Genomic DNA, 25,153 nt, shown 5'->3' on the forward strand with positions numbered 1-25,153 from the left:
TCGCCTAGGATCGGGATGAGAGACGGCTCTAGCCGCTCTCAGACGCGACCTATATCCTCTCTCTGATCACCCGTACTCCGGCTTCCCATGCAATACACTGTGTCAGGCCAACCAACCTCGGGCACCGTTCCCTCCCCCACACGCCACAACCACACCCAAATCACTCAGCCACAGGATACGCACGGTCACACGCCAGGTCATGACAGTGACGGGTTTCGGGCATGGCAGGTGGGCTAGTCAGCAGGCAGCCGAGATTGGGGGTGTTGGCCGCGCGACCCCTCTTCCAGGATACGCGTGTTAGTACGCACTACCTACGAACGTACGTACTAGGAGCTGATAGTAGGATGAGAATGACGGATCCGTGAGCAGCTGAAGGCACCCCTGCCCCCTGGCTGAATGTGAAGCTCGAGAGAACCCAGGGTGAGCCGATAAGTTGATGGACGGTTGGGGATCCTCACAGGCCAACCTCGCCACAGTCATGGCCATTCTCCGCATTGAACAATCCCCTCTGCACTCCATGGGTCGTGGGTTTCTGAGACAGCTTGTCACCGGGGCTTCATATGCTGGGCTTGTTCAGGCGTCCAGCGCCCGGCGTCTCAAAGCCTCAGTCCTATGTCATTCTCACACCACACCCTAGTCGGTCTCTTCACTCACGCAGTGCATCAGTCATTCGTAAAAGGCTTCAATTCTACTCGTCCATTCGCACGTATCTTCACAGGGCCTGCCATCGGAGCCTGCACTTGTAAACGATGCCAAACTGTGCGGTTGGGTGCATGCCCGCGGGTAGTGTATACCGCATGCACCTGATGGCAGCCGCCGCACAACGCCGCGTCAACACGACGCCGACGTAGGCGTGCCCAACTCGGTAAACCAGGTGCACTTCAGCAATCCCGTATGCCACTACAATCGGCAACACGGCCAAACAGCCTGTGCCGCTTGAACCATTTCCGTTGCTCAAATGCAGGTTGCAGCCAGCGCGCTCGACTGTGCGCATTAACAAGGCCACTGCAAACAGGGGGTCTCTCCGCCCAGCAACCTCGCGGGCGTTCTCAACCTCTGCTCGTTACAACACGCAGCTTTGCACATGGGATATTATGTACCTTTCGCCACGCAAACCAGCCAGCGTATGCAGCCTCCAAAGATGGAGGCCACGATGGGCGCACTCAAGTAAGCCGTCACGATCTGCCTGAATTGCTTCCCGCTTCGTGGACTCCTCGATGAACGCAACGCCTCAGCACAGAGGCACAACCAACAGTCAAGTCGAGTTTCAATCACCCACAATTGCGTGCTATCTAAAGTACGGTATGCGTCTTTCAACCCGAGCACCCAATCCTGTCACACAAAACGACCACAACTTGCCGCGCCCTTGTGCGTTGGCCAATAGCCGATGATGCCTTGCCGGCATTTGCCCACACATCTTTGCAGGCACAGGGCACGCGTGCATCAACATGCACAACCACCAATTCGTACTTAGCCACAATCGGCCGTTGAGTTCGATTGGCGGCAAGGTTCGACGCACGTGATTAGGCGCGCGCCTAACCACGGCTCGCTCGTGGCATGCGCTGCACCACTAGTACTAGTCCCCCGTGCCGCCCACTGTTGCATCCCGTGTCGTCGGAACCAGTCAGACACAGACACGAACAACAACTCTGTGCATTGCGGACCGGCCATGCAGCACACGCAAAATCTTCGTCTCGCCATGGCCACACTCCGCTCAGCGACACGACTCGCTAGAACAGTGTGACAAATGCGTGCCGCTCGCTCCCCGCGCTTGCTCATGGCACACACGGGCACGGGCGTACGGCGGCCCCACAGCGCTGCCGCACAGTCGCCGCAGCCCATCAGCCCGCATTCTCATAGTATGCCATTTGCGAGCCCTCGCCCCCAGGCCAACCACCACTCACTCGCAGCAAAACGCGGCTGTGCGCCGCCTGTGCCCTGCGCACCGTAGTAAGCAGCTACACGCGCACACACACGGAAAGAGCTCTGACCGGCAACACACGGTCTTATTTCGGCTGCACAGATGTGCGCGCCGCAAGCCAGGGGCCCCTGCCGCAAGCCTTGGATGAGCCCGTGCGCTGTACTCCATCAGACATACCCTGTACCCCACCGGCACACTTGAAAGCACTCGGGTCGGGTCACACATGCACACTCGGCAGCGCAACTGACCATAAAATGCCTGGCGTAGCAAATAGCAGCCTTAGACGTCAATCGCCTCGCCTGCACCCCTTGACCTGTACCGCCGCAATTATATTAGTTCGCGATCGCTTGTGTTCTTAGGTCCCTGGTCGTCGGTTTAACGTGCAGTGCATCTCCTGCCAGTCTACACCACACAGCGACCACTGCACACCCTCTCTGTGCGCGCACCGCTCGAGCACTAGAAGTCATGTTCTAGGTCTCTAGAGATCAAAAACAAGCTCCCTGAACGCTCAAAACGGCGGCTTCACGCAGTGCGGGCGACGACAATACTGCTTCTTGCCAGCCGCCAGAAAAAGCACCAGTCGCAATTGGACGCTTGTGCAGCTCTCGCCATAAGGCTGAAAAGAAGCCCACCAAAGACAACACAGCGGCGAATCCTGCCGCTGAGGCTGCTGCTGTTCCCTGCTCTGACACGTCTCCGCTGCTGCCCTGTGCTGCTGTTCCTAACTGTGCGCGTAACTGCCGCCCACGTCCACAGTTGCCGCCTCTGCCTCCACTCCACAAAAGCACGCGTACACAAGAGCATCGGTCCCTGAGGAAGAATACTAGGTATGCATGCGTGCGCGCGCCAACTCGCCGGCTCGTGTCCTGCGACGTGCGACCGTCGCTGATACGGTTGTGCCGGTCACCGTAGCAGTCACTGGCCCGCCTGCTGCTGGCTGGCCGCCGCCTGCTGCCACACCGCCGCCAGAGGGTGGTGGTGCGCGTGCGGGTGGCCGCCTCCAAGGTGCGGCGGCAGCACCAGCCCGCCCGACGGCCCGCCCGGGAACGGAGACAGACCGCCACCATTGAAGTACGGAGCCAGCTGTGACGCCGCTGCCGCGGCGGCCGTCAGTGAAGCCCCCGGCGGCGCCGCGCTTGGAGGGAGCACGCCCGCCGCTGCCGCGGCGGCCGCCGCGGCGGCGCTCAGCGCGGCCGCTGCCGTCGAGCCGGCCGGGGGGTAGCCGGCGCCGTTAGCGGCTGCGGCCGCGGCGGCGGCCGCCGCCGCTGCCGCGGCGGACGGTGGCGGTCCGCCTGGGCCACCGAACGGATTCGCTAGGCCTGCCAGGAAGGGCGGAAGGCCGCCATAGCCACCCGGGCCGCCCGGTCCACCGGGCCCAGCACCGCCGTGCGGACCCACCGCCAGCAGCAGCTGGGCAATGTGGGGTGGCAGGCCGCCGGCAGACCCTGGGGGCGGCGGCCGCACGCCCGCAGCAGCTGCAGCTGCCGCCAGAGCCTGTCACAGACAAGAGCACGGATTATGTTCAGGCCTAGTGAGGTGAAGGCCGGACGGTGTAACTTGACTGAGCGATCACCCCGCGCGGCCATAACCCCGGACCCACAAAAAATCCTAAAAAGCGCACCACCTTCAAAGCCTGTGCCCTCCTCAGCCGCAACCCCGGCATGGTGCTAACGCTCGTGATGCCCAACCCTTTCTGGGCCCCAGCCCCAAGCCCCCGCACCTGTTGCTGCACTGCCGCCGCTGGCAGACCGCCGCTTGCCGCCGCCGCCATCATAGCAGCCATGGCTGGTGACGTCAGCTGTGGCGGGAAGCCTGCCGCCGCAGCCGCAGCCGCCGAGTGCAGCAGAGCCGCCGCCGACCCGGCGCCCGGCCCAAAACCGCCCCCTGTCGCGGCCGCCACCGCCGCGTTCAGCGCGGCCGCAGGGTGCCCTGCCGCCGCCGCGGCAGCCAGGGCTGCCGCCAACTGTTGCTGCTGGTGCTGGTGCTGCTGCTGTTGGTGATGTTGCTGCTGCTGCTGCTGCTGTTGATGGTGCTGCAGCTGCAGGGCGGCCTGCTGCTTCGCAGCCTCCGAGGAGTCTTGCTTGGCCGCAGCTGCCCCAGAGCCCGTCGCCGCCAGACGCGTCTCTGCGCTTGGTCGCCGCGGCGAACGGCTGCCGCTGGGTGTGCCCATGCCGCCACCGCCGCCGCCGGCAGCGCCGCCGCCGCCACTGATGTTGTCAGCGTCCGAGTGTGAGGCGCCACGGGCCTTGGCTGCAGTGCCGCTGCTCGGCCCGCCGTTCCCGCCACTGGTGCTACGCGGGGAGCCGGCAGCGCCGCCGCTGGGCTCGGCCGCCCGGGCGTTGCCGCCACCTCCGCCGTCGCCGCTGCCAGTGGGCAGGGTCTCGCGTTCGTGAGCCGGCGGCGTCGTGCCTGGCAGCGGCGGCGACCGGCCGGGGTTGCCGTAGCTGCTGGGCCCAGTAGGGGTCGCCTTCGGCGCATTGGCGTCGCCAGGCCCTGCTGCGCCCAGTTGCTGCTTCAGCGGCTGCTGCTGGTGCTGCGCAATGAAGTGGGCGATGTAGACGTGCTGGGCGCAGCGGCGGAAGGGCACACTACGGAATGTGCCGGCGCTCGGCGTCACTGCGGCAGCAGACGGCGCCGCCGCGGCTGGCCCCCCACCAGCTGCTGCGCTGCCTTGCCCGGCACCTCCAGCACCGCCCGCGCTGCCAAGCGCAGCCGGGCCTGGCCCATTCGGCGATGCCGCAGCGGCGGTGGCAGCCTGCATCGCCGCCAGCTGCTTGCCAACGCTGACAGGGCCGTTGCCGAGCAGCGCTGCTGCGGCGGCGCCGCCACCGCCCGCCGCCAGCTGCAGCATGCGGAGGTAGTCTGCCATGCCCGTCGGCAGACCCGCAGCCGCCGCCTTGAGCTGCTGGAGCTGTTGCAGCTGCTGTAGCTGGTGTAGCTGTTGCAGCTGCGCGTGCGCAATGTGCGGCGGCGGCAGCGCCGCAGCCGCTGCGGCGGCCGTGGCCTTGCTGACGTCGGACAGATTCTTCGCCATCGCCTCCGCCACCGACTGCGGGCCCCACGCAGCGGGGCTGCCGCCGCCAGGCAGGAAGCCCGCAAGCGGCCCCCACGGCCCCGTGCCTGGGCCACCGCCGCCGGCACCGGACGCCGCCAGGAGCTCCATCAGGGGGTGCGGCGGCAGCCCCGCGCCGCCCAGCAATGCCGTCGCCGGCAGGCCTGACGCCATGGCGGCGGCGGCCGCCGCGGCCTTGGCGCCGGCGCCGGCGTCCAGGCCCGGGGTGCGGCCGGGGCCGCCCAGGCCGAAGCCGCTGCCGGGCCTCGGCTGCTGGTGTTGGTGCTGCTGCTGCTGTGCAGCCAACGCCGCCGCCAGCGGATCCGCGGCGGTGGGGCTGACGGGCAGGCTGCCCTGCTCCGAGGCCTTGCCGTGCAGCTGCGGCCCGCTGCCGCCGCGCGACGAGGCGAGCGGTATCGTGCCGGCAGTGCCGGCGGGGCCGTCGGCTCCTGCCCCCGGCTCCTTCTTGGTGGCGGCTTCGGCGCCCTGTGGTTGTGGTTGCGCGCGTGCCGAGCCGCCCTGGTCGTCTTCATCAGCACCTGTGCATGTGAGCGACACGGCGGCGGCGGCGGCAAGGTCAGAGACAGCCAAAGTCAGAGGAGGCGTAGGTCAGGGAAAGCCAAGGTCAGCAGCGCCCAAGGACAAACACCCAGACACTTCACGACGGTCTCGCATGTTAGGCGCGGAGCTGCAGGATGCATGGCAGTGCTAGGCACGTCCCCGACCCCACACGGTGCTCACCCGCTGCCGCTGCAGCCGCAGTCTCGCGTGCCTCGCGTCCCTGCTCCGGCTCTGGCTTGACTTGGGCCTGGGCCTCCTCGGCGGCCTCCATGTCTTGGTCAGCATCCCGCTGCGGGGCGTCGCGCCGTCCGCGGGGGCTGCTGCCGGCGGCGGCGCCGTCCAGCGCTCCAGCGCGTTCCCCGACCGGGCCCGGGATAAGACCCATGCGCAGCGCCGCCGCGCGGGCGGTGGCCAGCGTGACGTTGGCATACGCTGTGGTCGTACCGTTGGGGCCGTCTGGCCGGTGCGCACCGCCAACCGGCAACGGCCCCGCCGGGGCCTTGATGGGGGGGAGCTCTTGCACGAGGCCGCCGCCACGGCCGCTGCGGCCGCCGCGGCCGTAGATGACGCGGCCGTTGATGGACGTCATGCCGCCCCGGCCGCCGCGACGCGGCGCGAGCTGGCTGGTGGAGTTGTGATGCGGCCCGGCCAGCTCGTCGCCTGAGCCCGAGCTGGCAGGCTCGTCGTAGCCGCCGCCATGGGCCGCGGCCGCCCCGTACGCGTCCTCCTCGTCCTCCTCGTCGTCCTCATCGGCGTACAGGTCGGGGCTGCGCCTGCGCTTCGCGGCGGGGCCGTTGCTGCCGCCGTGGTAGCCGTTCCGTTTGTAGGGGCCGGACGGCGGGGCGCCGGCCGAGCCGCTGTCGCGCGCCGACAAAGATGCGCCCGCTGCCGCGTTTGCAAGGTCGAACAATGCGGCGGCTACCAGTGCTTCCTCGTCCTCGTCGACCTGCAGATGCCAGCGTCATGAATCAGTCACGCCGCATTCCAGAGCTAATGGCCCTCAGACGTATACATTACAGCGTAAATCTAGCGTGGATTCCGCGAAAGCCGCGCTATCGTGGCACAGGGCCCAAAACGCAAAGCCTCAAGTCCAAAGTTGCAGTTCCCCGCTGTTGAGCCAGATACAGCATTTTTGCGCTACGCAAACACTGACAATTCCGTGCGTAATACTGGTGGCAGCTCGAGCAAACCCCCTCGGAAAAAGTGCTCGTTGCTTCGCAAGTAAACCCCCTTGTTTTGCCCCCAGCGCACCTCCTGCTGTGGTGAAGCAGTCGCAGTCTCATCCTGTACATGTTCGTGCACCGCAGGTGGGTTAACGGGCGGTGGAAGCAAGCCGAACATCGCTTTCTTCGGCTTTCCTCACCTTGGCGCAAGCCAGGAACCATAGGTCCGCGGGAACCAGAGCCCTCGGTCTTGCAGCTCCTGCAAGAGGGCCGGCTCGGTCAGCTCCTTTACTGCTGGGACTCGCGACCACCACATCGCGCGGAACGGGACCTCCCACCGCGCACCCCTTACCAGTGCGCTGACGACGTGGTACTTTGAATCCCAGCAAGTCATCCAGAGCAGTCGCGGAAGGTCCCTACAAGCAGGCAGCGAGCAAGAGGGCAGGCGCGACCGCTGAAGTCTTGCCAAGCACAACTCCGCGCGGACGTCCCCGTCGCCCACGTACCTTGAGACGCTGAACGACAGAACCATATCCAGGCTTCACACGTTGAAGCTCTGGCTGCATTACGGGCCACAAAGTCAAGGCCGGTCGCCCAGGCGCGGTCGCGGGCAGGGTTCGCTGGCCGTCCTTGAGCTGCTGGCTGCCGCTGAGCTCAGCAGCTATTGCACTGAACCTGCAGCGCACGTCAAAGGCCACCGTTTGCGTTTTTAGACGATCCTAGGTCATCACCGACCTCAGCGAACTTAGCTGCTGGGCAGACTCACCATGTCCAACACAGTTTCAAGAGCCATGGAGTTAAGGCTCGCCTCCTGAGGCTGACGCGTTGAGTTGCCGCTGCTGCGAAGACTTGTCAGCGACGCCACGGCGCTCGTTGAAGCTAGGATAATTCGTTGCTCCAATGCAGCCAATAGAATTGTTAGATTATATGACGCGCGTTGTGCTGTTTGGCCTGACTTCGGGCAGGCGCAGTCGCAGAGGCTGGCTCGTTGCTTGCGTTTAGAGTCTGTGATGTATGGGTGTTGTCTACAGTGGTTGTCAGTGTCTTCAACTAGGCAAAATTTTGCGCCTCTCCTGGAAAAATCGACGCATTGGTACGACCAGAAAATCTACCGGCCGTTTGGGTCTCAACCACCTGGAGAAATCAGAGGGCAGGTCACTTGCCCGCGGCTGCTGAGCGCTATTTGGTGGACAAGCCCAATGCAATTTTAGGACATGCCTGGGCTGGTCTGCGATGCACGCTGCCTGGGGCAGGGCCCCGTCGCCGAGCTCTCGGCTGTCCCCCGCACCCGCCCGCGCTCTTGTCGTTCCTGCCTGCCTCTCAAAGCGGTCCGTTCCAAACCTACCCCCCCCCTCAGACCAAGCCTATTTCGCTCCTGTCAACGCTACAGAACATTTGCTGCCGCTGCCTGCGGCAACCGCACGATTGGACCACGGCCGAGTTCATCCTGATGGCCTGCAGACATCCGTGCACAACGTCAGCACACGCATGTGGCCTCTGCGGCAGCCCGTGCAGCGATGGCCTACGTGCGTTTGGCAACTGCTGCATTGCTGATGGATCGTGCGGCGCTCCCTACGTGCCGGCTGCCGGGCTGCCCGCCCTGTTTCAAACCCGTTCCTGCCATTTCACACCAGTCTGTTTCACATAACAATTGCTGCCTCTCCTCGCCCGTCGACTCCCTGCCGTGTCCCTGCGGGCTCGCTGTTAGCTGTAAATTATTGAGCCAACGTGTTAGCCCTGGGTGCCGTGCGGCTGGGGGCGCTGGAACCGGTTAATTTCTACCGTAATAGGGATCGGTGGGTGTGTGGCGTCGGTGTCATCGCGTGTTTGGGCCGGACCTGGGAGTACATTCGACTCGTGTGCGTGTCTGCCCCACAACTGTTGCAACCTGCAGCTGTGACCCCTACCTAACATGCCCACCACACCCTGCTGCCGCAGTCTCGTAATGCCCCCTCTCCTCTGGGCCACCCCGGCCGGAGCGGCGGAGTGTAGCAGTCCTGACCCATGCGCTCCACTGGCAATGAGCCGCCAGACAATGGCAAGTGCTGCCAAAGCCACGCACCGCCATAGACCCCGCCGAAAAGCAACCGAGGGCAAAGCAGAATTCTCTAAACAAAATTCTCACGATTCAGGTGGCTGCAGGGGTGCAGCAAGCGCCTGACCTACCGGCTGGCCCCACATACACGCTGACATCTGGTGGTTACAGGGTGGTGCGCGCGATCGTCGCGTGCCTTCCTGACTCGTGCAAACCGGAGGCTCGGCCAGGGATAAACCTTGTGACGCCAATAAATGACGACGTCCTACTTCTTGTTCTCCTCCTGTAAGGGGCACGTTCCTCCTTTTATGCAATTATGCTCCCATATGGAGTTGAGTACCGTACTGCGGCTAACCTGACAGGCTCAGATTTCAGCATTAATGCGCGCATGCTTTTGCTCAAGTCTAAGCCACTGCTCACCCGTAGCTCGGCATCGGATGCATCAGGACGTAGTGCTCGTCCTCCACCTCATCAGCCGTACACGGAGGGCACGTCCCCTCTTCCCTAAGCCTCTCCCAGGCACAATTCGCAGTGATTGCTCAGCCACTTAAAGCGGAATCTCATCAAAAGCTTACGCTGTGCAACTGGCATAACCCCTCTACAACAGTCGTGCATGGTCGGAAGTGCGGGCCCTATTGAAATCTTCATGGCGCCTGCAGCCGCATGTTGCTTGGAGCCCACAAGCCCACGTGCGACGCATGCGTCCAACGCACACATGACAACTCACGTCGTCTCTCGTCACGTCCCATTCTAGTCAGGCTAGCTCTCAGTCGCTTCTGGTCACGTCGCTGCACATCAACTCCGTCTACCGTGCCGTATGTGTGAGGGCCGCATTACTCACACGGGTGTGTCACAGCGCCACCTTAGTCAAGCGCCCATTAGGCACCTCTGCCGCGTGCTGCTACACGCATTGTGGGCGGTTGCCTGCGGTTGTGCTTCGAGAAAAACTTCGACCCCCGACCGCATGCGCCGCTGCGCCGCCCGCCGTCCCCGGCGGCAGCTCGCCGGCTTGCGGCAGCTCCAGCACTGGCCCCACTTGCGGAGACGGCTGCATGTACCCATACCCAAGCCCTTGCTCGTCTTCCCCAGCTTCCCCGAATTCCCGTTGTTGTTGTTGCTGTTGCTGCCACTGTGACCCGGCCGAGTCGCTCGGCGAGGCAGCACCGTTGCCGTTGCCGGTGTAAGCCCGCCGCATACCCGCACCGCCGCCGGCGCCCCCGCTGCCGCCTCCAGGACCGCGCATTCCGGGCACAGCGCTGGCGCCTGCGCCGGGCCCAGCTGCCATTGCGTTTGCCGCTGCGGTGGCGGCCGTAAGGCGCCAGCCGGGAAAGCCGCCGGCTGAGGGCGCGCGGTGCCCAAATCGCGCCGGCAGCGCTGCACTCATGGGCTCCTTGTCCTGAGTGCGGGGCGGGCGCGGGCGGGTATAAGTAAAGAGTACGGCGCGAGCCCCCATGCACAAAGCCTGCTGCCGCTTGCAATAGGGACGTCACGCTCTACCCAATTTCCCAAACTGGCTCCACTTCTACGCTGCACTGCGCTAACAGCAACCCAAAGCCCCCCGAGCCACGCTAGCAACGCCTCGGTTGAAATGCTCGACTGCTGTGCCCGTCGTGCAGCCAGCCTGCCTGTCTGTCCGCCCGCTCCGCCGCTGTGCCTTACCTGCACCGGCGGTACCGTCGGCTTATTGCGTCGCGTGTGGCGGTCGCGCGGCCCTGTCCGGCTGTGGAGCGCGCGGCTGTAGAAGCAGTCTGACACCACCCGCACCGAGCCGTGCGCGTCCTCCACCAGGGACTGCAGCCCCACCGGCCCCCCTGAGTGTGGCTGTTGCCGCCCCGGTGCCGTCACAGCCATGGCTGCTGCGGCTGCGGCTGCTGGGACAGCCGAAGGTGACGGTGAGGGTGCGAAGCCGGCTGCTTCGTCGCCCGACGCTGATGCGCCGGCCGCTGTGAGGGACAGGGCTTCCCGCGGCGCGTGGGGCGGCAGCGTGGGATTGTAGGTGGAGCGAATGGGCGACGGCGAGGGCGAGGTGGAGGAGGAGGGCCGACTGCCGGCGGCGCTGCCACTCCCGGCGCCAGCTATGGAGAGCGCACTGGAGGACCGCGAGCGGAGCGCGGCGGACTTGGCGCGTGAGGTGGCGCCGGTGGCGGCGGCAACGGGTCCAGCAGGCAGCTTGGGCGGCACTAGCTTCTGCGGATGGCGGAGAATGGCGAGGGTTAGAGGTGGGCTTGGCAGTGCATGCATGAGCACACCGGGACACACTGGGGCAATGTCCCATGCCACTGCGTGCCAACCCATTCCGCTGGCGCGCCCCCTCCCCTCGGCATATGTTTGGTGCACACCTGCTTCTGCGACAGGATGCCCAGCTCGCCGTTTGACACCCCGATGTATTGCAACGTATAGGTTGACGCACCCCCCGCCTGAGGGTGCTTCACAGACTTGGATGGTTGCATGGAGGGCGGCGCTAGCGCCAGCGCTGCCGAAATGAGCTCCGCGTGTGCTGCCGCCGTGGGGCTTGGGAGCGAGTCGTCGGCGTCCACGCCGTTCCTGTGCCGCAAGCCCACGCCGGCCAGGCCCACCGTCGCCGACTGTATTAAGTCGTAGTTATCACTTGGAAGGCCCAGCGGCGGCAGCGCCGAGGCCCCGCCTGAATTGGGCATGCCATAGCTTGTGCTGCGCGAGCTCCGCCGCGGACTACCAGGCCTGCCAGCCTGAAGTTCGGATGTTTTCCATATAGGCATTTCACAAGTCTAAACTCTCAACAAAGTGTCAGTTTTGGGCTCTCTGGCTCCGGCTCACGCATAACTCAGTTCCCGCATCCTCATATTATCTAGTGCCAAAGGTCAAATTGTTTCCCGGCGCCGCACGAGGTAACAAAACTTGACTTTCGAAGACACTCGGGCGCAGAAAGCCCTTTCACAGTGCGCGTTGTTACTGCGAGATGTAATATTTTACAGTATGAAGCGCGTGTTATGATGCATGCACATGAAGACTGGCCTTTCTGCTTGCGCGCCCTGGCACAAACCCTGGCCCAACCTGCGTGGGTGTAATAGGTTGCACGTGGGGAGCCGCAATGAGCTTTCGCTAGCAGCGCAAATCCTAAGGCTGCCGCACACTTACGCTCAGACATGCTCCCAGATCGAAGGGGAGCGGTCCCCAAGTCCCGCCCATCGTGGCCATGTTCAGGCATCAGGGCTGTGCTACGCCTCTCGCGGCTATGCAATTCGGCTACTGTTATTGAACTGATGTAACCCGAATGAAGGCCGGTGGAGAGCAGTGCGCACCTGGGTAGCGCTCCGGGCAAGTGACACGGTGGGGGGCAGGCACGCATCCGGCATTAGCAGCGACCGGCAGCGACCCTTTCAGTAAGCCGCGGAATGCTTGATGTACTGATGTAACAGAGATCAATATATTTCACAAGTGACACTCTGGTGTGGCCCGCTCCGCAGGCCTTCGCGCCAATCGCATCGGTCTTGCAAGCCTTGAAGTATACTGTACTTGGCGATTCTTTGCAAGACAGGCAGCATCGATCGTCACATTCAACTTAACTCCAAACAGTAGCGAAAGTTAGCGGCCGAGGAGAATGGCCTGGTGGAACAACGTCGTCGCAGGCGTTCTCAACGCAATTGTGTTTAGCTATGACATTCTCTTCCAGGTGCGGCGATCGCAAGGGGCAGCGCGCGGCGTGGTCAGCCCAGCCCCCACGCACGACCCCTGGCACCGTCGGCCTACCTTCCTCCCCCAGCCCCTGCCCCCGGGGCCCTCAGCCTTTCACACATACCTTTCTAGGCACAGCACCTCCCCTAAGGACCAGTTGTTCCCCAGCAAAACCAAGCCCCGCGCCCCTCCTGCTGTACTCGGCTGCTGCTTCCCGGTCCATGTGTGCAGACGTGGGGCATGCGGCACCTGCCTAAGCACATTGATGACGTGGGGGGGCCCGTGGAGGGATTGACAGCCATCGTCACCGGACCCACAAGGTGTGTGTGTCTGTGTGTGTATATGTGTGCGCGTTTACGTGTGTGCCTATGTATCAGTGTATGTGTCAGCATGTGTGTGTTAGTATGTGTGTGCTTACGTGTGCGTGTGCAGCCGGGGTTGTGGTGGTACTGCGTGTGCTTGGCGTGTCCTACGGCCCGGCGCGTGCCAGCCCCGCGTGCCGAGTGCTGACGCCCCCGGTTTGCTTACTGCGTTCCTGGCCTGCAGCGGCATTGGCGAGGAGACGGCGGCGGCGCTAGTCCGCCGCGGAGCCAACGGTGGGTGACTGCGTGGGCGCTGGTGGGTTGCGCGTGGCTGGGCCCGGGGGCGGGTCCAGTCATGACTTGTGTGAAACAATGTGGGTGGATGGGGCAGGGATGGGGTAGAGTTGGGGCAGGGAAGGATCACGGCGCTAGCACTCGGACCGGGCGCAGGGGTAGGATATCGGCTCGCCTGCATTCGTGTCAGCGGGCCGTCAGTTGGACGCCAGTTCCAGATTGCACGTGTGTTGCCTAATGTGGTGGCATACCCCGTGTTTAACCCCACGCCCCCCGCTGTCCCCCCCCCCCCCCCGCAGTGGTTCTGGCCTGCCGCAGTGCCGCACGTGGTGAGGAGCTGAAGAGGCGGCTGGAGGCGGCGGAGGCGGCGGCCGGGCGCAAGCAGCCGCAGATCGAGGTGCGCGGGGGCGGGAAAAGAGCGGGGGGTGGTGGGGAGGAGTGGCAAACACGAGGACACGAGAGAGCACATGGATCCGTTGAATCCATTTGCAGCTCGGGTACGGCATCCATCTCCAGCCCTGTACGGCTGCGGCTGAGCACCCAGCTCTCACACATCTCTCTCCCGCAACATCGCCGTCTCCTACTTGACTAGACCCATGCCTGCCGCGCTGCCGCCCGCTGCCCTCCCGCCTCCCCCTCCCCCCTCCCTCCCTTCATATTTGATACACACCATCCCATGGATGGCTGCTATCTCCCCTCCCTCCCTCTTCCTTAACTAGTCATGAATGTAATCCCCCTGCTGCTCCACGACGCCTCGGCCCCCTTCCATCAGTAATATCGCTTGCAACTAACGCCTCTGCCTTTGCCCCGCTAGCTTAGCTTGGTTTGGTTTAGTTTGAGCTGGTATCTACACCCCCCCTCTTCCCTTCAGGTGCGGCTGCTGGATCTTGCCTCGCTGGACTCGGTGCGTGCCTTCGCGGCGGCCTGGCAGCAGCAGGACCCGCAGCGGCCGCTGCACCTGCTGGTGAACAACGCCGGCGTGTTCACCATCGGGGGTGGGTACGGGTGGATGGTGGGAGGCGGTGGCTGGGTGGTGATTGTGGTGGTTGTGGGTGGTGGCGGTGGCTGGGTGGTGGTTGTGGGTGGTGGTTGTGGGTGGTTGCGGGTGGGCCCGTTTCCACCACGCACGAACATCAAACCTGGGAACTGTCCACTTCCTCTCTGGCCGCGTCCTCGCACTGCCCGTTCGTATGCCAGGGACTGAACACAGCAACCACCGCCCCGTCCCCCCCGTTCTCGATGAACGGCGATTTCGTTGGGCTCGGGCAAAGAACCCCCCCCCCCTTTCCTGACCCCACCCGCAGCGCCCCGCTCCGAGACCAAGGACGGCTTCGAGTTGCACATGGGGTCCAACCACCTCGGACACTACCTCCTCACACTCAGCCTGCTGCCCTCCCTGCGCCGCGGCGCCGCCCAGCTCCGCGCCGCCGCCGCCGCCGCCGCCGCCAACGGCTCAACCGCCAACGGCACCGCAACCGCCGCCGCCAACTGCCGCGTGCGCATCGTGAACGTGTCGAGCAGCTTCCACGCTCTGGCGACCAAAGGCATCTCGGTCACGGACCCGCACCTCATCAAGCCCGGGTCTTACAGCGCGGACTTTGGCTACGCCCAGAGCAAGCTGGCAAACGTGAGCGCTGGGGTTGGTGGTGGGGGAAGGGGTGGGGTGGGGTTGGGAAGCTATGGTTTATGCCCAAGCCCAACGAGTTAGTCCCATCGCCATTAGATGGGCTGGGGAGTGGGTTAGTCATTCCGGAACCAAGGTAAATTCGCGAACCTAAGCCCGAGCCAGCCCAGGGGGTGCTTGGACCTAGGAACATCACCCCCCACCGCATCCATTTCATTGGGCTAACGCACGGTACGCCCTCACGATCCTTTCCCGGAGTGTTTTCTGACACACACACACACACACACACACACACACACACACACACACACACACACACACACACACACACACACACATACATACATACATACACGCGTGTACACGCGCGCGCGCATATGCCGTACAGATCCTGTTCACACGTGAGCTGCGGCGGCGGCTGGCGGCGGCCGGCGAGCCCGACCTGGCGGCGGGCTGCATGGCGCTGCACCCTGGGCTGGTGAGCGGTTGGTTGGTGCGGTTGCTTGGTTGGTTGGTTGGTTGGGTGGTTGGTTGGGTGGGTGGGTGACACGAACCATGGCCGATGTACGGAGTTAATGTCCGAGGGGCAGGGGGGAGCAGGGGGGAGCATGGCACTCCTGAATCCTGAGTTAATGTCCAAGGGGCAGGGGGGAGCAGGGGGGAGCATGGCACTCCTGAATCCTGCCTTTCCTGAAAAGGTGCGATGTACACTGATGCAGTCACCCTAACCCCCATGCTACCCCCCTCCCTCTAATCACCCCCCAGGTGTGCACGGGCGTGGCTCGCAGCCTGCCGGCCTGGATGTGCGCCGCCTACACCGCCGTGATGGGGCTGGTGCTGCTGAACAGCATGCAGGGTGAGCAGCGGGGGGGGGGGGGGTGAGCAGGGGGGGGACCGCGGCCCGCAGCCCGCAGAGCGTTGAGGCGGCAGAGTGTGCCTTGACCGTTCACTTGGTCTGGTACGCCTCTATTCCCAGCCTCATCCCACGGGTCCCCACCCGGCGTGCTTTACCAGGTGTCCGGCCAGTCTTTGCAAAACCCCGTCGGGATTGGAATGAACGACCCGGGAATTTCTCTTTGGGCCCGGGCACATAACCCGCTCCCCCCGCCTCCCGCCTCACCTCGCCCCTGCCCTCTGCCCCCCCCCCCCCCGCGCCCCTCAGGCGCGCGCGCCTCCATCCACGCCGCCACCTCCCCCGCCGCCCCCGCCGAGGCCGCCGCCACGGCCGGCTACTTCAACTCCAACTGCCTGCCCATTGCGCCCGCGCCCGCGGCGCAGGTGGGACGGGACTGGGACTGTGGGGACTGGGCTTGTGCGCGACTGGGCGTGGGCGTGGGCGTGGGCGTGGGCGTGGGCGTGGGCGTGGGCGTGGGCGTGGGCGTGGGTGTGGGCGTGGGCGTGTGTTGGTGTGTTGGTGTGTGTTGGTGTGTTGGAGGTGGGCACAAAGCGAAGGAAGCCCCCCTTGCAGGGCTGTGCATGCGATGTGGCGCGCGTTGTGTTGGCGTGGGAACCGTGTTTTACGAGGTAGGTGCACGCCGCATGCCGCGATGTTACAATGTGACAATGTGGCGATGCACACGCCACCAAATGCCAAACCCAACGCCAACAGGACGACGCCGCGGCGCTGTGGCTGTGGCGCTGGTCGGCAGAGCAGGTGTGTGCACGTGCGTGTGTTCGTGTCTACTACCCCCCGTCCTTTTGCGTGTGTGCGCGTGTGAGCATGCTGCAGGGAAGGTGTTACGAGCAGCACGGGTTCCTGCCTGTCCCCCCCCCTCGCCGTCGCCCACCCCGCCTATTCTCCTGCTGCAGGTCAAACTGCCCCCGGGTCTGGACCTTCCCGAGCCGTCCAACTGAGGCGGCTCTCGGCGGCGGCGGCGGCAGCGGTTCCGGAGGCCATGTCGGCGGCGGCTGTCGGCGGCGGCGGCGGCGGCGGCGGTGTCAGTGCCAGCGGCGGCGGCGGTGTCAGTGCCAGCGGCGGCGGTGGTGCCAGTGGCGGCGGTGGCGGCTGTCGGCATGGGCGGGGCGAGGTCACCCTGCGGCCCTGGCTTGTTACGACATCTCCATACGCCGTGTGGCGGCGGTGGCGTCAGGGAGGCGGACGCGGATGAGGCGGGTTGCGGCCAGAGCAGTTGGCAGGGAGGTGGGGCCAGAGTTGGGGGAGAGTGGCGGGCGCGTGCACGTGTCGCTTGGGAGCGGAAAGGCGGGCTGGGTGGGTCGTGTTGTGTCGTGTGCGACGGCGTGTGTGGTCGGTCCTCCGTGTGGGGATACGGGCTGAGGACGCCAGGCCCGTAACGCGCTGGAGAGGTGAATGCAGGCAACGGCGCGGGGTGTTGGGGCGGGGGGCTGTGGGGGTCTTGCGCGTGCGTCACGTGAAAAAGTTCGGCGTGTGTTGCTGTGTCCTCAAGCACGTCCACAGAGCGGTGCCCGGTGTGGTGGGGCATGTGAGGAGTGGAGGGTTTTGAGTGCCGTGCACTGATTTGGTTGGTTACTGCTTGAGTAGTCGGCGGCCGTGTCGGAAGCGAGCTATGCGTTATTGGATACGGTTTGATTATTTCCGCATTGTTTGGATCATTGGATGACGGTCGCATGGCCACAGGGCATGTGTCGGGCCATGAAGCCTGCCGCAGATGCAGAGGTGCTTGGACAGCGCGGGAGCAGGCGCTGGCTTGGGCGGCGGTAAGCGTTCGTTGGGGTGGCTTGCTGGAAGGGACGTTGCGGTGTAGCCAGCTTGTTCTGAGATGCTTTTGGTGTGAAGCGCACATTTGTCTTGTCGGATCTCAGGCACGGGTCTGGCGTTGTGCGCACGCGGGGGGCAGGGGGAGGGGCGGCGGCAGCATCACATGGCGACTGTACAGTGCACTCTGACGGGGACACCTAACGTATCGCAAACCGCAGCCTATGGTATAGTCCATGAACACATGCAAAGGTACACCCTTAACTAAGCAGCATTTTAAGTCTCTGCTTGCGTGCATGCGTACCGTAACCAGTCTCGCCCAGCAGCTTAACCAAGTGCGTTACGCGCATATGTGCGTTTACATGTATTCTGAAGATAATCGAGCTGTGAGCTGTTACAAAGACGGACTGTTGTAAAAGGGCCCAGCGATCGCATGTGCGCATGCTGTCGCGCGCGGCTTTGGGTGCGGCAATCACACCCATACCTTGCCGAATCAATGAAATGCGCACGCAGAAATCACAAAATAAGGCCGGGGCCTGACGGTGGCGTGAGCTCCATGGCGACGGAGCTCAGTCTCGCGGCATGCTCCCTCGCGGGTGTGCCGGCCCCGGCTGTTGCGCCAGCTTCCGGCAGCGCCCCGCCTGCCTCGCTGGCCGCTGGCGACCCCTCCCGCGTGTGGCTACCCGAGCTAGTCCAGCGCATCGCCTCCTTCCTGCCGCCCAACGAGGTGCCGCTCACGCTGCGGCTAGTATGCCGCGCCACGGCGGAGCAGTTCCGGGCGCCCTGCAACACCCCGCCCGCAGCCTCCAGCTCTAGTCCGCCTCCCGAGACAAACTCCCCCGACCCACATCAGCCCCATCCCCAGACGCACCCCCAGGCCCAGACCCAGACCCAGACCCAGACCCAGCCCCAGACGCAGCCCCAGACGCAGCCCCAGACGCAGCCCCAGACGCAGCACCGCTATCAACACAAGGTCCTTCTGACACAGCCCGTGCCGCACCACGCCTTCGCGCGCCACTTCGGCCCGCACGGCCCCGGCATGGCCGCCCTCGGCCGCGACGGCCGGCGGCGGCTGCTGGTGGAGGTGGCGGGCAGCGGCGTGTTGCCTAATGTGGAGCTGCTGCTGGAGGCCTGGCCGGAGCATTGCCCGATTAGGCACCGGGCGCTGGCGGCGGCGGCGGGCGCGGGGCACCTGGAGGTACGGCGCGTGGGCGTGCGTGTGTGTGCGTGTGTGTGTGTGTGTGTGGGGGGGGGGGTACATTCATGATTAGTTGGGGGGTTGTAAGTACCAGCCCAAACTAAACCAAAACCAACTAACGAAAACGAGTGGAGCACAGGCAGAGGCGTTAGTTGCAAGCGATAATACTTATGGAGTTATGGGATGTGGGCCGAGGCGTCGTGGAGCAGCAGGGCGAGCGGCGCCGGCGATAAATGTCGCCGCCCGGGCTCGGTGGCGCGCACAACAGCACAAGACAGGCACGCGGACGCGACAAGCAAAACCCACGACTTACCTGGCGACCAGGAAAGCAGCCCCGACGCCAGGGGGGTTGTAGATACCAGCCCAAACTAAACCAAACCCAATGCAATAGAGCGAGGAGGAGAGCGTGGCCTATGCTTGACAACGGAGTGGCACACGACAATAGTCCCCATCCCCGAAACGCACCAAGTTCCCAGTTTCCCAGCAAACCATCCCGCAAACCAGTATAAAGAAGGCGATGAGCTCTTCGGTCTTGCGCATGTGGGCGGTGCTGACGGTAGCCGCCTTCGTAATTGCCACCCAGGCTCAAACACACGTGCGCACGTTCTAACTAGCAATGCAGACTAGGCACACGTTTAATACCCTCCTAGAAGACATCAAGGGAGCCCGGGCGCCGAGGAGGAGACCAGCGCCAGGGCGGGACGTTCGCGTGTGCAAAAAGGGAAAAGGCAAACAGTGTGAGCGGAAACGCGCGCGAGCGAAAAGGCAACAGCATTCTAAGTGCACGAGCCTGGGTGGCAACAGAGAGAGGGAAACAGTCAGCGGGCAACAATATAGATGCAAGCACGCATCGGCATGGGGCAACACGACGGCCAAGGGGGTACAGGGACAAGGGGATGCGTGTGTGCGTGTGTGCGTGTGCGTGTGCGTGTGTGGTTGAGCCGGCGGCTGCCGAATGCCGAGCGTCGGGCGCCGGCGTGTGCATGAATGTGGGAGAGGGAGGGAGAGGGAGGGAGGGGACTTGGAAAGGACTGTTGACGCTTTGTAGAAGATATATCCTAATATCCACCGCCGCTGCTGCCCCACTGTACTATAGTGCTGCCCGTTCACCTGCTGCTACTGCTGCTGCTGCTGCTGCTACTGCCGCCGCCGCTACTTCCACTGCTGCTACTGCCGCCCCTGCCAACAGGTGTGCCAGCTGCTGGCGGCGCGGGGCTGTCCGCTGGCGGGGGAGGCGCTGGATGCGGCGGTGGCGGGCGCCGCGCAGGGGCGGGGCGGGCGGGCCGCGGCGCGGCCGGCCGCGCGGCCGGCATCAGCAGAGGCCCAGGCCCGTAGCAGCGGGGGCGGCGGGGGCGGGTGCGGTGGTGGCAGCAGCACCAGCGGCAGCAGCTGCGGGGACGGTGCGAGGCAGGCGGCGCGCTGCGCGGCGGTGGTGGAGTGGCTGTTGTCCCTCCGGGCGGCGCGCGTGGCGGAGTCCCGGGCGCAGGCGGCGGCGCAGGTGGGGGCGGAGGCGAGGGAGGCCGCGGGGCAGCCCCAGACTCCGCCGCCGCCGCCGCCGCCTCCGGCCGACGAGGCTGACAAGGCCGCGGGCCGCCGGCGGCGCCAGCGGCAGCGGGAGGCGGCGGGTGCAGTGGGGGCTGGGCAAGGGGGGCCGGCCGGAGGCGGCGGGGGGGAGGAGGCGGAGCCTGAGGTCCCGGCGCCCGGCTACTGCGACGGCTGTAGCCCGCTGGCGGCGGCGGCGCGGGGCGGCGACGTGATCATGCTGTACCGGCGTGAGTGTGGGGCGTGGCTGTAGCTGTGGCGGTGTGAGGGTGTGAGGGTGGGGTAGATGGAGCTGGAGGTGCAGCGGTTGGGGCGTGTGTGGGGTTGTTGTTACTGTGGTTGGTGGGTGTCAGTGACACAGCCCGGGTTGGGGCGTGTGTAGTTGTTGTTACTGTGGGTGGTGGTGGTTAGTGGCACGGCTATCCGCGGTAGCCAGCAGTGTCGCCTCAAGCCCATGCTCGCCCATTTCGCGTAAGCCACGATGGGGCCGCTGCCTCCCCCAGTCCCCTCCATGCCCCATACCTCCGTGCAACGCTGCGCTATCGTCTTTGATGTACCGCCATTGCTACTGCTGCCACCACTGGCGCTGCTACTGCCGCTACGGCAGTGATGGCGCTACTGCCTCACAAGATCTACACCGGCAGCCTGCTGGAGGCGGCGGCGGAGGGGCTGCCGCTCGCCCACCTGCAGACCCTGCACACCCTGCTACAGCCGCCGCCGCCGCCGCCGCCAATGCAGCAGCAGCAGCAGCAGCAGCAACCGCCCGAAGATGAGGGTGAACCAGGGGTTGCTACAGCCGTGCGCGCTGATGGCGAGGATGGGGCTGCGGCTGCTGCAGAGGCCTCTGAGGCCGCTACTGCGGCTGCGGCTGCAGCGGCTGCGGCGGTGGCGGCAGTAGCACCGGAGTTCGGGGCTGCGGCGGTGGCTGCTGCGGCGGCGGCGGCGGCGCGCTACGGCCCACTGGACGAGTGGTCCCGGGAGCGAATGGCGGCGTTCGCGGCGACCAGCCCCACAGCCGACTGGAGGGAGAAGGTGTATGGGTGTGGGTGCGGGTGTGGGTGTGGGTGTGGGTGGGGTGGGGTGGGGGTTGGGGGTGAGGGGGTGGGTGTGGGGGGGTGTGGGGTGTGGGGGTGGGGGTGGGGGTGCGGGTGGATGTGGATATAGGTGGGATGGATGCGTCGTGGGAGGCCTTCAATGGCCGCTTGACCTGGCCTTCGCGTGTTGTTGTCCGCTGCTTTCTCATGGTGATGGGATCGACGCATTTCGTTTGATTTCGGCTGCCCCTACCCCCTGTGCCCACGCGGCCTCGTGCCGCGCGCAAACCCCACACCGGGCACCGCGCGGCCTCCCACCTCACCCCACCCCCCATCCCCCGCTCTCTATGGGTTCTGGGTCGATGGTTTATTTGAGATTGGAATGAACTGCCCCCCCCGCTCCCACCCCCTCTCCCCACCCTACACACACACTCCGCACATGCAGGTGCTGTGGCTGACTGACGTGTGCGGCTACCCGCGCTGCTCCGACGCCTGCGCCCGCGCCACCTGCCTGCCCGACTGGCGGGAGCGCCTCACCTGGCTCACAGCCGCCCGCGGCAGCAGCGGCGGCAGCGGCAGCGGCAACGGGATACCGCTAGGCAGTAGCAGTGGGATGCCTCAAGGCGGCGGCGGCGGCGGCTTCCCACTGGGGCAGGACGCCGTGCGGGAGGCGGCCATGTCGGGACGGCACCAGGCGCTGGCGTGGGTCATGGGTGGGTGGGGGATGGGGAGGAGGGGGGGGCTTGGGCCGGGCTGGAGGGGGTGGGCGGGGCGGGGGGCAGGCTGGGTAAAACCCACAGAGGCGGGTGGAGGGGAGTAGGTGCAAATCCAGGGGATGCGCTGGAGGTGTCAGGAACGCTGGCCGGAGGGGAGCAGCGGGGTGCGGGTTAGTTGTGAAGTGTGGTGTGTGTAGGTCACGCTTACGGCTGTGGCCCCCACTCGCCTGGCCGCCCCTTCCCACTGGGCATGGTGGAAACAACCCCCCGACCCCACCCACCGTGTCGACACACACACACACATACACACACACACACACACACACACACACACATATACACACACACATCCCGGGATGACGCCAGGATGCTGCATCACACACACTGTCTTTGCGCTATGTTGTCCTTATTGTGCTCTTCAACACACGCCCCAGGGGAGGGCGGGGTGGCGCTGCGCCCCTCAAGTTCCATGAAGCTGTGCGCCTTCACCGCGCGGGCGGGGAACACGCGGGTGCTGCAGGTAGGTGCGCGGCGGGTGGGGTGGGGGGTTGGGCGCAGGGGGTGGGGTGGGGGGTTGTAGATACCAGCCCAAACTAAACCGAACCCAATGCAATAGAGCGAGGAGGAGAGCGAGGAGGGGGTTGGGCGCAGGGGTTGGATGGGGAGCGTGGGATGCGGTGGCTGCATCGGTGGGTGGGTGGGTGGGCGTGTGCGTAGGTGTGCGTGTCAGTTGGGGAACGGACATGAGCACGCACGCAGGGTAGAGCTTGAGATAGCCGCCACGCACGCCCACTGCGTGCTTCCTTTGCTGACAAGCAAGCCCCCCCCATACACACACACGCCACCCCCAACCCCAAAACCCCCAAACCCCAACCCGCCCCACCCCACACACACAACCACGTTCTCCATGAGCGGCTTCCCCCCCACACACACACCTGCTGTCTACTTCGCTACCCTTCTCTGTACCAATCCTTGCAACCCCTCCCCCCCACCCCACCCCACCCCCCCACAGGTGCTGCTGGAGCACGGGCACGTGATGGACGAAATCATGCTCAGCTATGCGGCGCGGCGGGGCCACCTGCAGGTGCGTGGGGGGAGGTCCCACGTGTGTGTGTGTGTGTGTGTGTGTGTGTGTGTGTGTGTGTGTGTGTGTGTGTGTGTGTGTGTGTGTGTAACAGAGTGCCGAGGTGTGTGTACCGTATGTGTGTGAAACAGCAAAACGAATCGCCCGAGCGTGTTGTGTGCGTGTGTATGTTTGTTTGTGTGCGTGCGCATCGGTGGGTATTGCGTTCAGGATGCGGGTGCGAATGCCGGGCTGCGGGTGTGCCTGCATGAATACCGCTCTGCCCTGCATTCCCCCACCCGTCCCCTCTGTATGCCCCCTCCTCCCCTCCCCCGCTCTGAACCTCCGTCCTCACCGCTGTCTCCACACTTACATGGTGCCGAGCCATTTGTACTGAGCATCTGTATGGTTTGCAACCACCACCGCCACCTGCTGGCAGTCTCTGGCGTGGGGGCAACGTATTTCCATGATCATCGGTGCCTGGGCTGGGTGCATTTTGGTTTATCAGGTCGCAACTACATCAGGCACTTGCATTGCCTTTTTCATGTTCCATGCACCACCTGCTGGCACCTCCTGCAGACGGTGCAGTGGCTGGCGCGGGTGCTGGAGACGCCGCCGCACCGCATCTACGGCCTCCGCACACTCACGGACCGGGGTGAGCGGCCGAGGGGAGGGGTGAAGCGTGGCGGTGGTGGTGCGGTGGGCGTTTGGAGGGGGGAGCTGGTTGTGGGGGAGCTGGTTGTAGTGTGTGGGGAGGTGGCAGAGCGCCCTACCCAACTGCCGGACCCACACGTGTGTGTGCCTGTTAGCCACAGCAGCATCAGGGCCCACACCGCACCTACCCAGCACTCCCCCCCTTCTTCTGAAATAATCATGAGCGTAACCCCCCTTGCTCTGGTGCATGAAGCCACGCCCCCAGAACCATACACACATCACTCGGAATCCCCAGTTGCAAACACCCCATCTGTGTTTGGAAAGCTCGAGGCGCAAAAGGCACCGAGCCAGTCAGAGCCTCGACCATTGTGCAGGAACTCTCCCTTTATGCCAGCATGGTCGTTTTGACAATGGGCGCATGACATGTGCTCTGCACGAATACCCTAAACAAGCCGCACTATGCCAAAACCCCACCTTTCAAACCCCTTCCGCCCCCGCCCGAAGCCGTAGGCCACATGTCTGACGCCGTGCACTCGGGCAACCTGGAGCTAATGAAATGGCTGGCGGCGGCGGGCGCGCGGGCGGCGGCGGCGGCGGCGGCGGCGGTACGGGAGCAGCAGCGCCGCCGCCGCCAACAGGGGGAGCAGCAGGAGGGGCAGCAGGGGCAGGAGGGGCAGGAGGGGCAGGAGGGGCAGGGGTCGCGGCAGCATCAAGACGGAGAGGGCACCGCAGAAGGCGACGCAAGATGGGGTTCGGTAGACCCTGCTGAAGGCGGCAGGGCCGCCAGTGGCGGCAGTAGCAGCGGCAGCAGTAGCGGCCAGTGCGGCAGTAGCTGCTACAGCCTGGCTGGCGAGGAGGGCATCATGGCGGCCGCGTGCGGGTCCGCCTGCTGCGGCGTGGAGGTGAGAGCGCTGCCGTGCGTTTGTGTGTGTGTGTGTGTGTGTGTGTGTGTGTGTGTGTGTGTGTGTGTGTGTGTGTGTGTGTGTGTATATGTGTGTGTGTGTGTATATGTGTGTGTTCGTGTGTGCTCGTGTGTGTGTGTGTGTGTATGTGTGTGTGTGTGTGTGTGTGTGTGTGTGTGTGTTAAAAAACGAAACGAAAGCCCGCCCAACGACGCGATGGAGTTACTTACCGATACCCACCAATTTACCGAGCGTCGCGTGGTTGCCGTGACCCAGGTAGTCATACTTACCCGCGATAAGCCTGGAACCCCACGGGCGACCATTCGGCCTGACCCCGCGATGCACCTGTATGCGTCCATGCTCCGCACCCTGGGCGCGCTAAACAACGTTTACCCAGCACGCCTAATTCCCAGATTCCCGCCCGCTGGTCGTAGTCGAGCTCACCTATAGGCAAAAGCGGAAGCATGGGCATAGGGCGGCAGCGAGGAAGTGTCACGGGCAGGCGAATGGCAAAGGCGACAAGAGAGGCGGCGTGCAGCAGACAAGCTAGGAATCACGCGTCCCAAATCCCGCCCACTCAGTATAATAACACTATGGAAAGAGGGCGAGTTAGCGGTGTGTGTGTGTGTGTGTGTGTGTGTGTGTGTGTGTGTGTGTGTGTGTGTGTGTGTGTGTGTGTGTGTGTGTGTGTGTGTGTGTGTTGGGGGGTTGTAAATACCAGCCCAAACTAAACCTGGTATATTCCAGTCTATTCCAGTCCCAAA

The 25,153-nt window shown here is 64.7% G+C and overlaps 4 protein-coding genes across 6 annotated transcripts; 2 read left to right on the forward strand and 2 right to left on the reverse strand.

Moving 5' to 3' along the window:
* Positions 1-8: 8 nt before the first annotated feature.
* CHLRE_11g480551v5 (uncharacterized protein) lies at positions 9-7,714 on the reverse strand. The gene is made up of 8 exons (XM_043067723.1): positions 7,464-7,714; positions 7,204-7,372; positions 7,050-7,113; positions 6,898-6,956; positions 6,786-6,818; positions 5,715-6,480; positions 3,642-5,512; positions 9-3,415 (listed from the first exon to the last, which is right to left on the reverse strand). The coding sequence occupies exons 2-8, from the start codon at positions 7,261-7,263 to the stop codon at positions 2,837-2,839; spliced, it is 3,432 nt and encodes a 1,143-aa protein (XP_042919728.1). The 5' UTR covers positions 7,264-7,372; positions 7,464-7,714; the 3' UTR covers positions 9-2,836.
* Positions 7,715-8,885: 1,171 nt separating this feature from the next.
* On the reverse strand, positions 8,886-11,774 carry CHLRE_11g480600v5 (uncharacterized protein). Of its 2 annotated transcripts, none has more exons than XM_043067724.1 (3): positions 11,072-11,774; positions 10,392-10,919; positions 8,886-10,128 (listed from the first exon to the last, which is right to left on the reverse strand). In XM_043067724.1, the coding sequence occupies exons 1-3, from the start codon at positions 11,387-11,389 to the stop codon at positions 9,634-9,636; spliced, it is 1,341 nt and encodes a 446-aa protein (XP_042919730.1). In that variant the 5' UTR covers positions 11,390-11,774; the 3' UTR covers positions 8,886-9,633. The 2 variants fall into 2 exon arrangements, with proteins under 2 accessions (XP_042919730.1, XP_042919729.1); XM_043067725.1 differs by having other exon boundaries at positions 11,072-11,664.
* Positions 11,775-12,134: 360 nt separating this feature from the next.
* On the forward strand, positions 12,135-17,496 carry CHLRE_11g480650v5 (uncharacterized protein). Its single transcript, XM_043067726.1, has 11 exons — positions 12,135-12,384; positions 12,618-12,706; positions 12,933-12,982; positions 13,282-13,379; positions 13,854-13,977; positions 14,287-14,609; positions 14,995-15,084; positions 15,372-15,462; positions 15,769-15,884; positions 16,216-16,260; positions 16,416-17,496. Exons 1-11 carry the CDS (start codon positions 12,313-12,315, stop codon positions 16,458-16,460), a joined length of 1,143 nt encoding a protein of 380 aa, XP_042919731.1. The 5' UTR covers positions 12,135-12,312; the 3' UTR covers positions 16,461-17,496.
* Positions 17,497-17,544: 48 nt separating this feature from the next.
* CHLRE_11g480700v5 (uncharacterized protein) lies at positions 17,545-25,115 on the forward strand. Of its 2 annotated transcripts, none has more exons than XM_043067727.1 (10): positions 17,545-17,615; positions 17,794-18,478; positions 19,668-20,250; positions 20,628-21,052; positions 21,500-21,767; positions 22,205-22,290; positions 22,783-22,854; positions 23,413-23,488; positions 23,992-24,389; positions 24,787-25,115. In XM_043067727.1, the coding sequence occupies exons 2-10, from the start codon at positions 17,837-17,839 to the stop codon at positions 24,793-24,795; spliced, it is 2,559 nt and encodes an 852-aa protein (XP_042919733.1). In that variant the 5' UTR covers positions 17,545-17,615; positions 17,794-17,836; the 3' UTR covers positions 24,796-25,115. The 2 variants fall into 2 exon arrangements, with proteins under 2 accessions (XP_042919733.1, XP_042919732.1); XM_043067728.1 differs by having other exon boundaries at positions 23,998-24,389.
* Positions 25,116-25,153: the final 38 nt, after the last annotated feature.

Source organism: Chlamydomonas reinhardtii, chromosome 11 (genome assembly GCF_000002595.2).
Source record: "Chlamydomonas reinhardtii strain CC-503 cw92 mt+ chromosome 11, whole genome shotgun sequence".
Taxonomy (NCBI): Eukaryota; Viridiplantae; Chlorophyta; class Chlorophyceae; order Chlamydomonadales; family Chlamydomonadaceae; genus Chlamydomonas; species Chlamydomonas reinhardtii.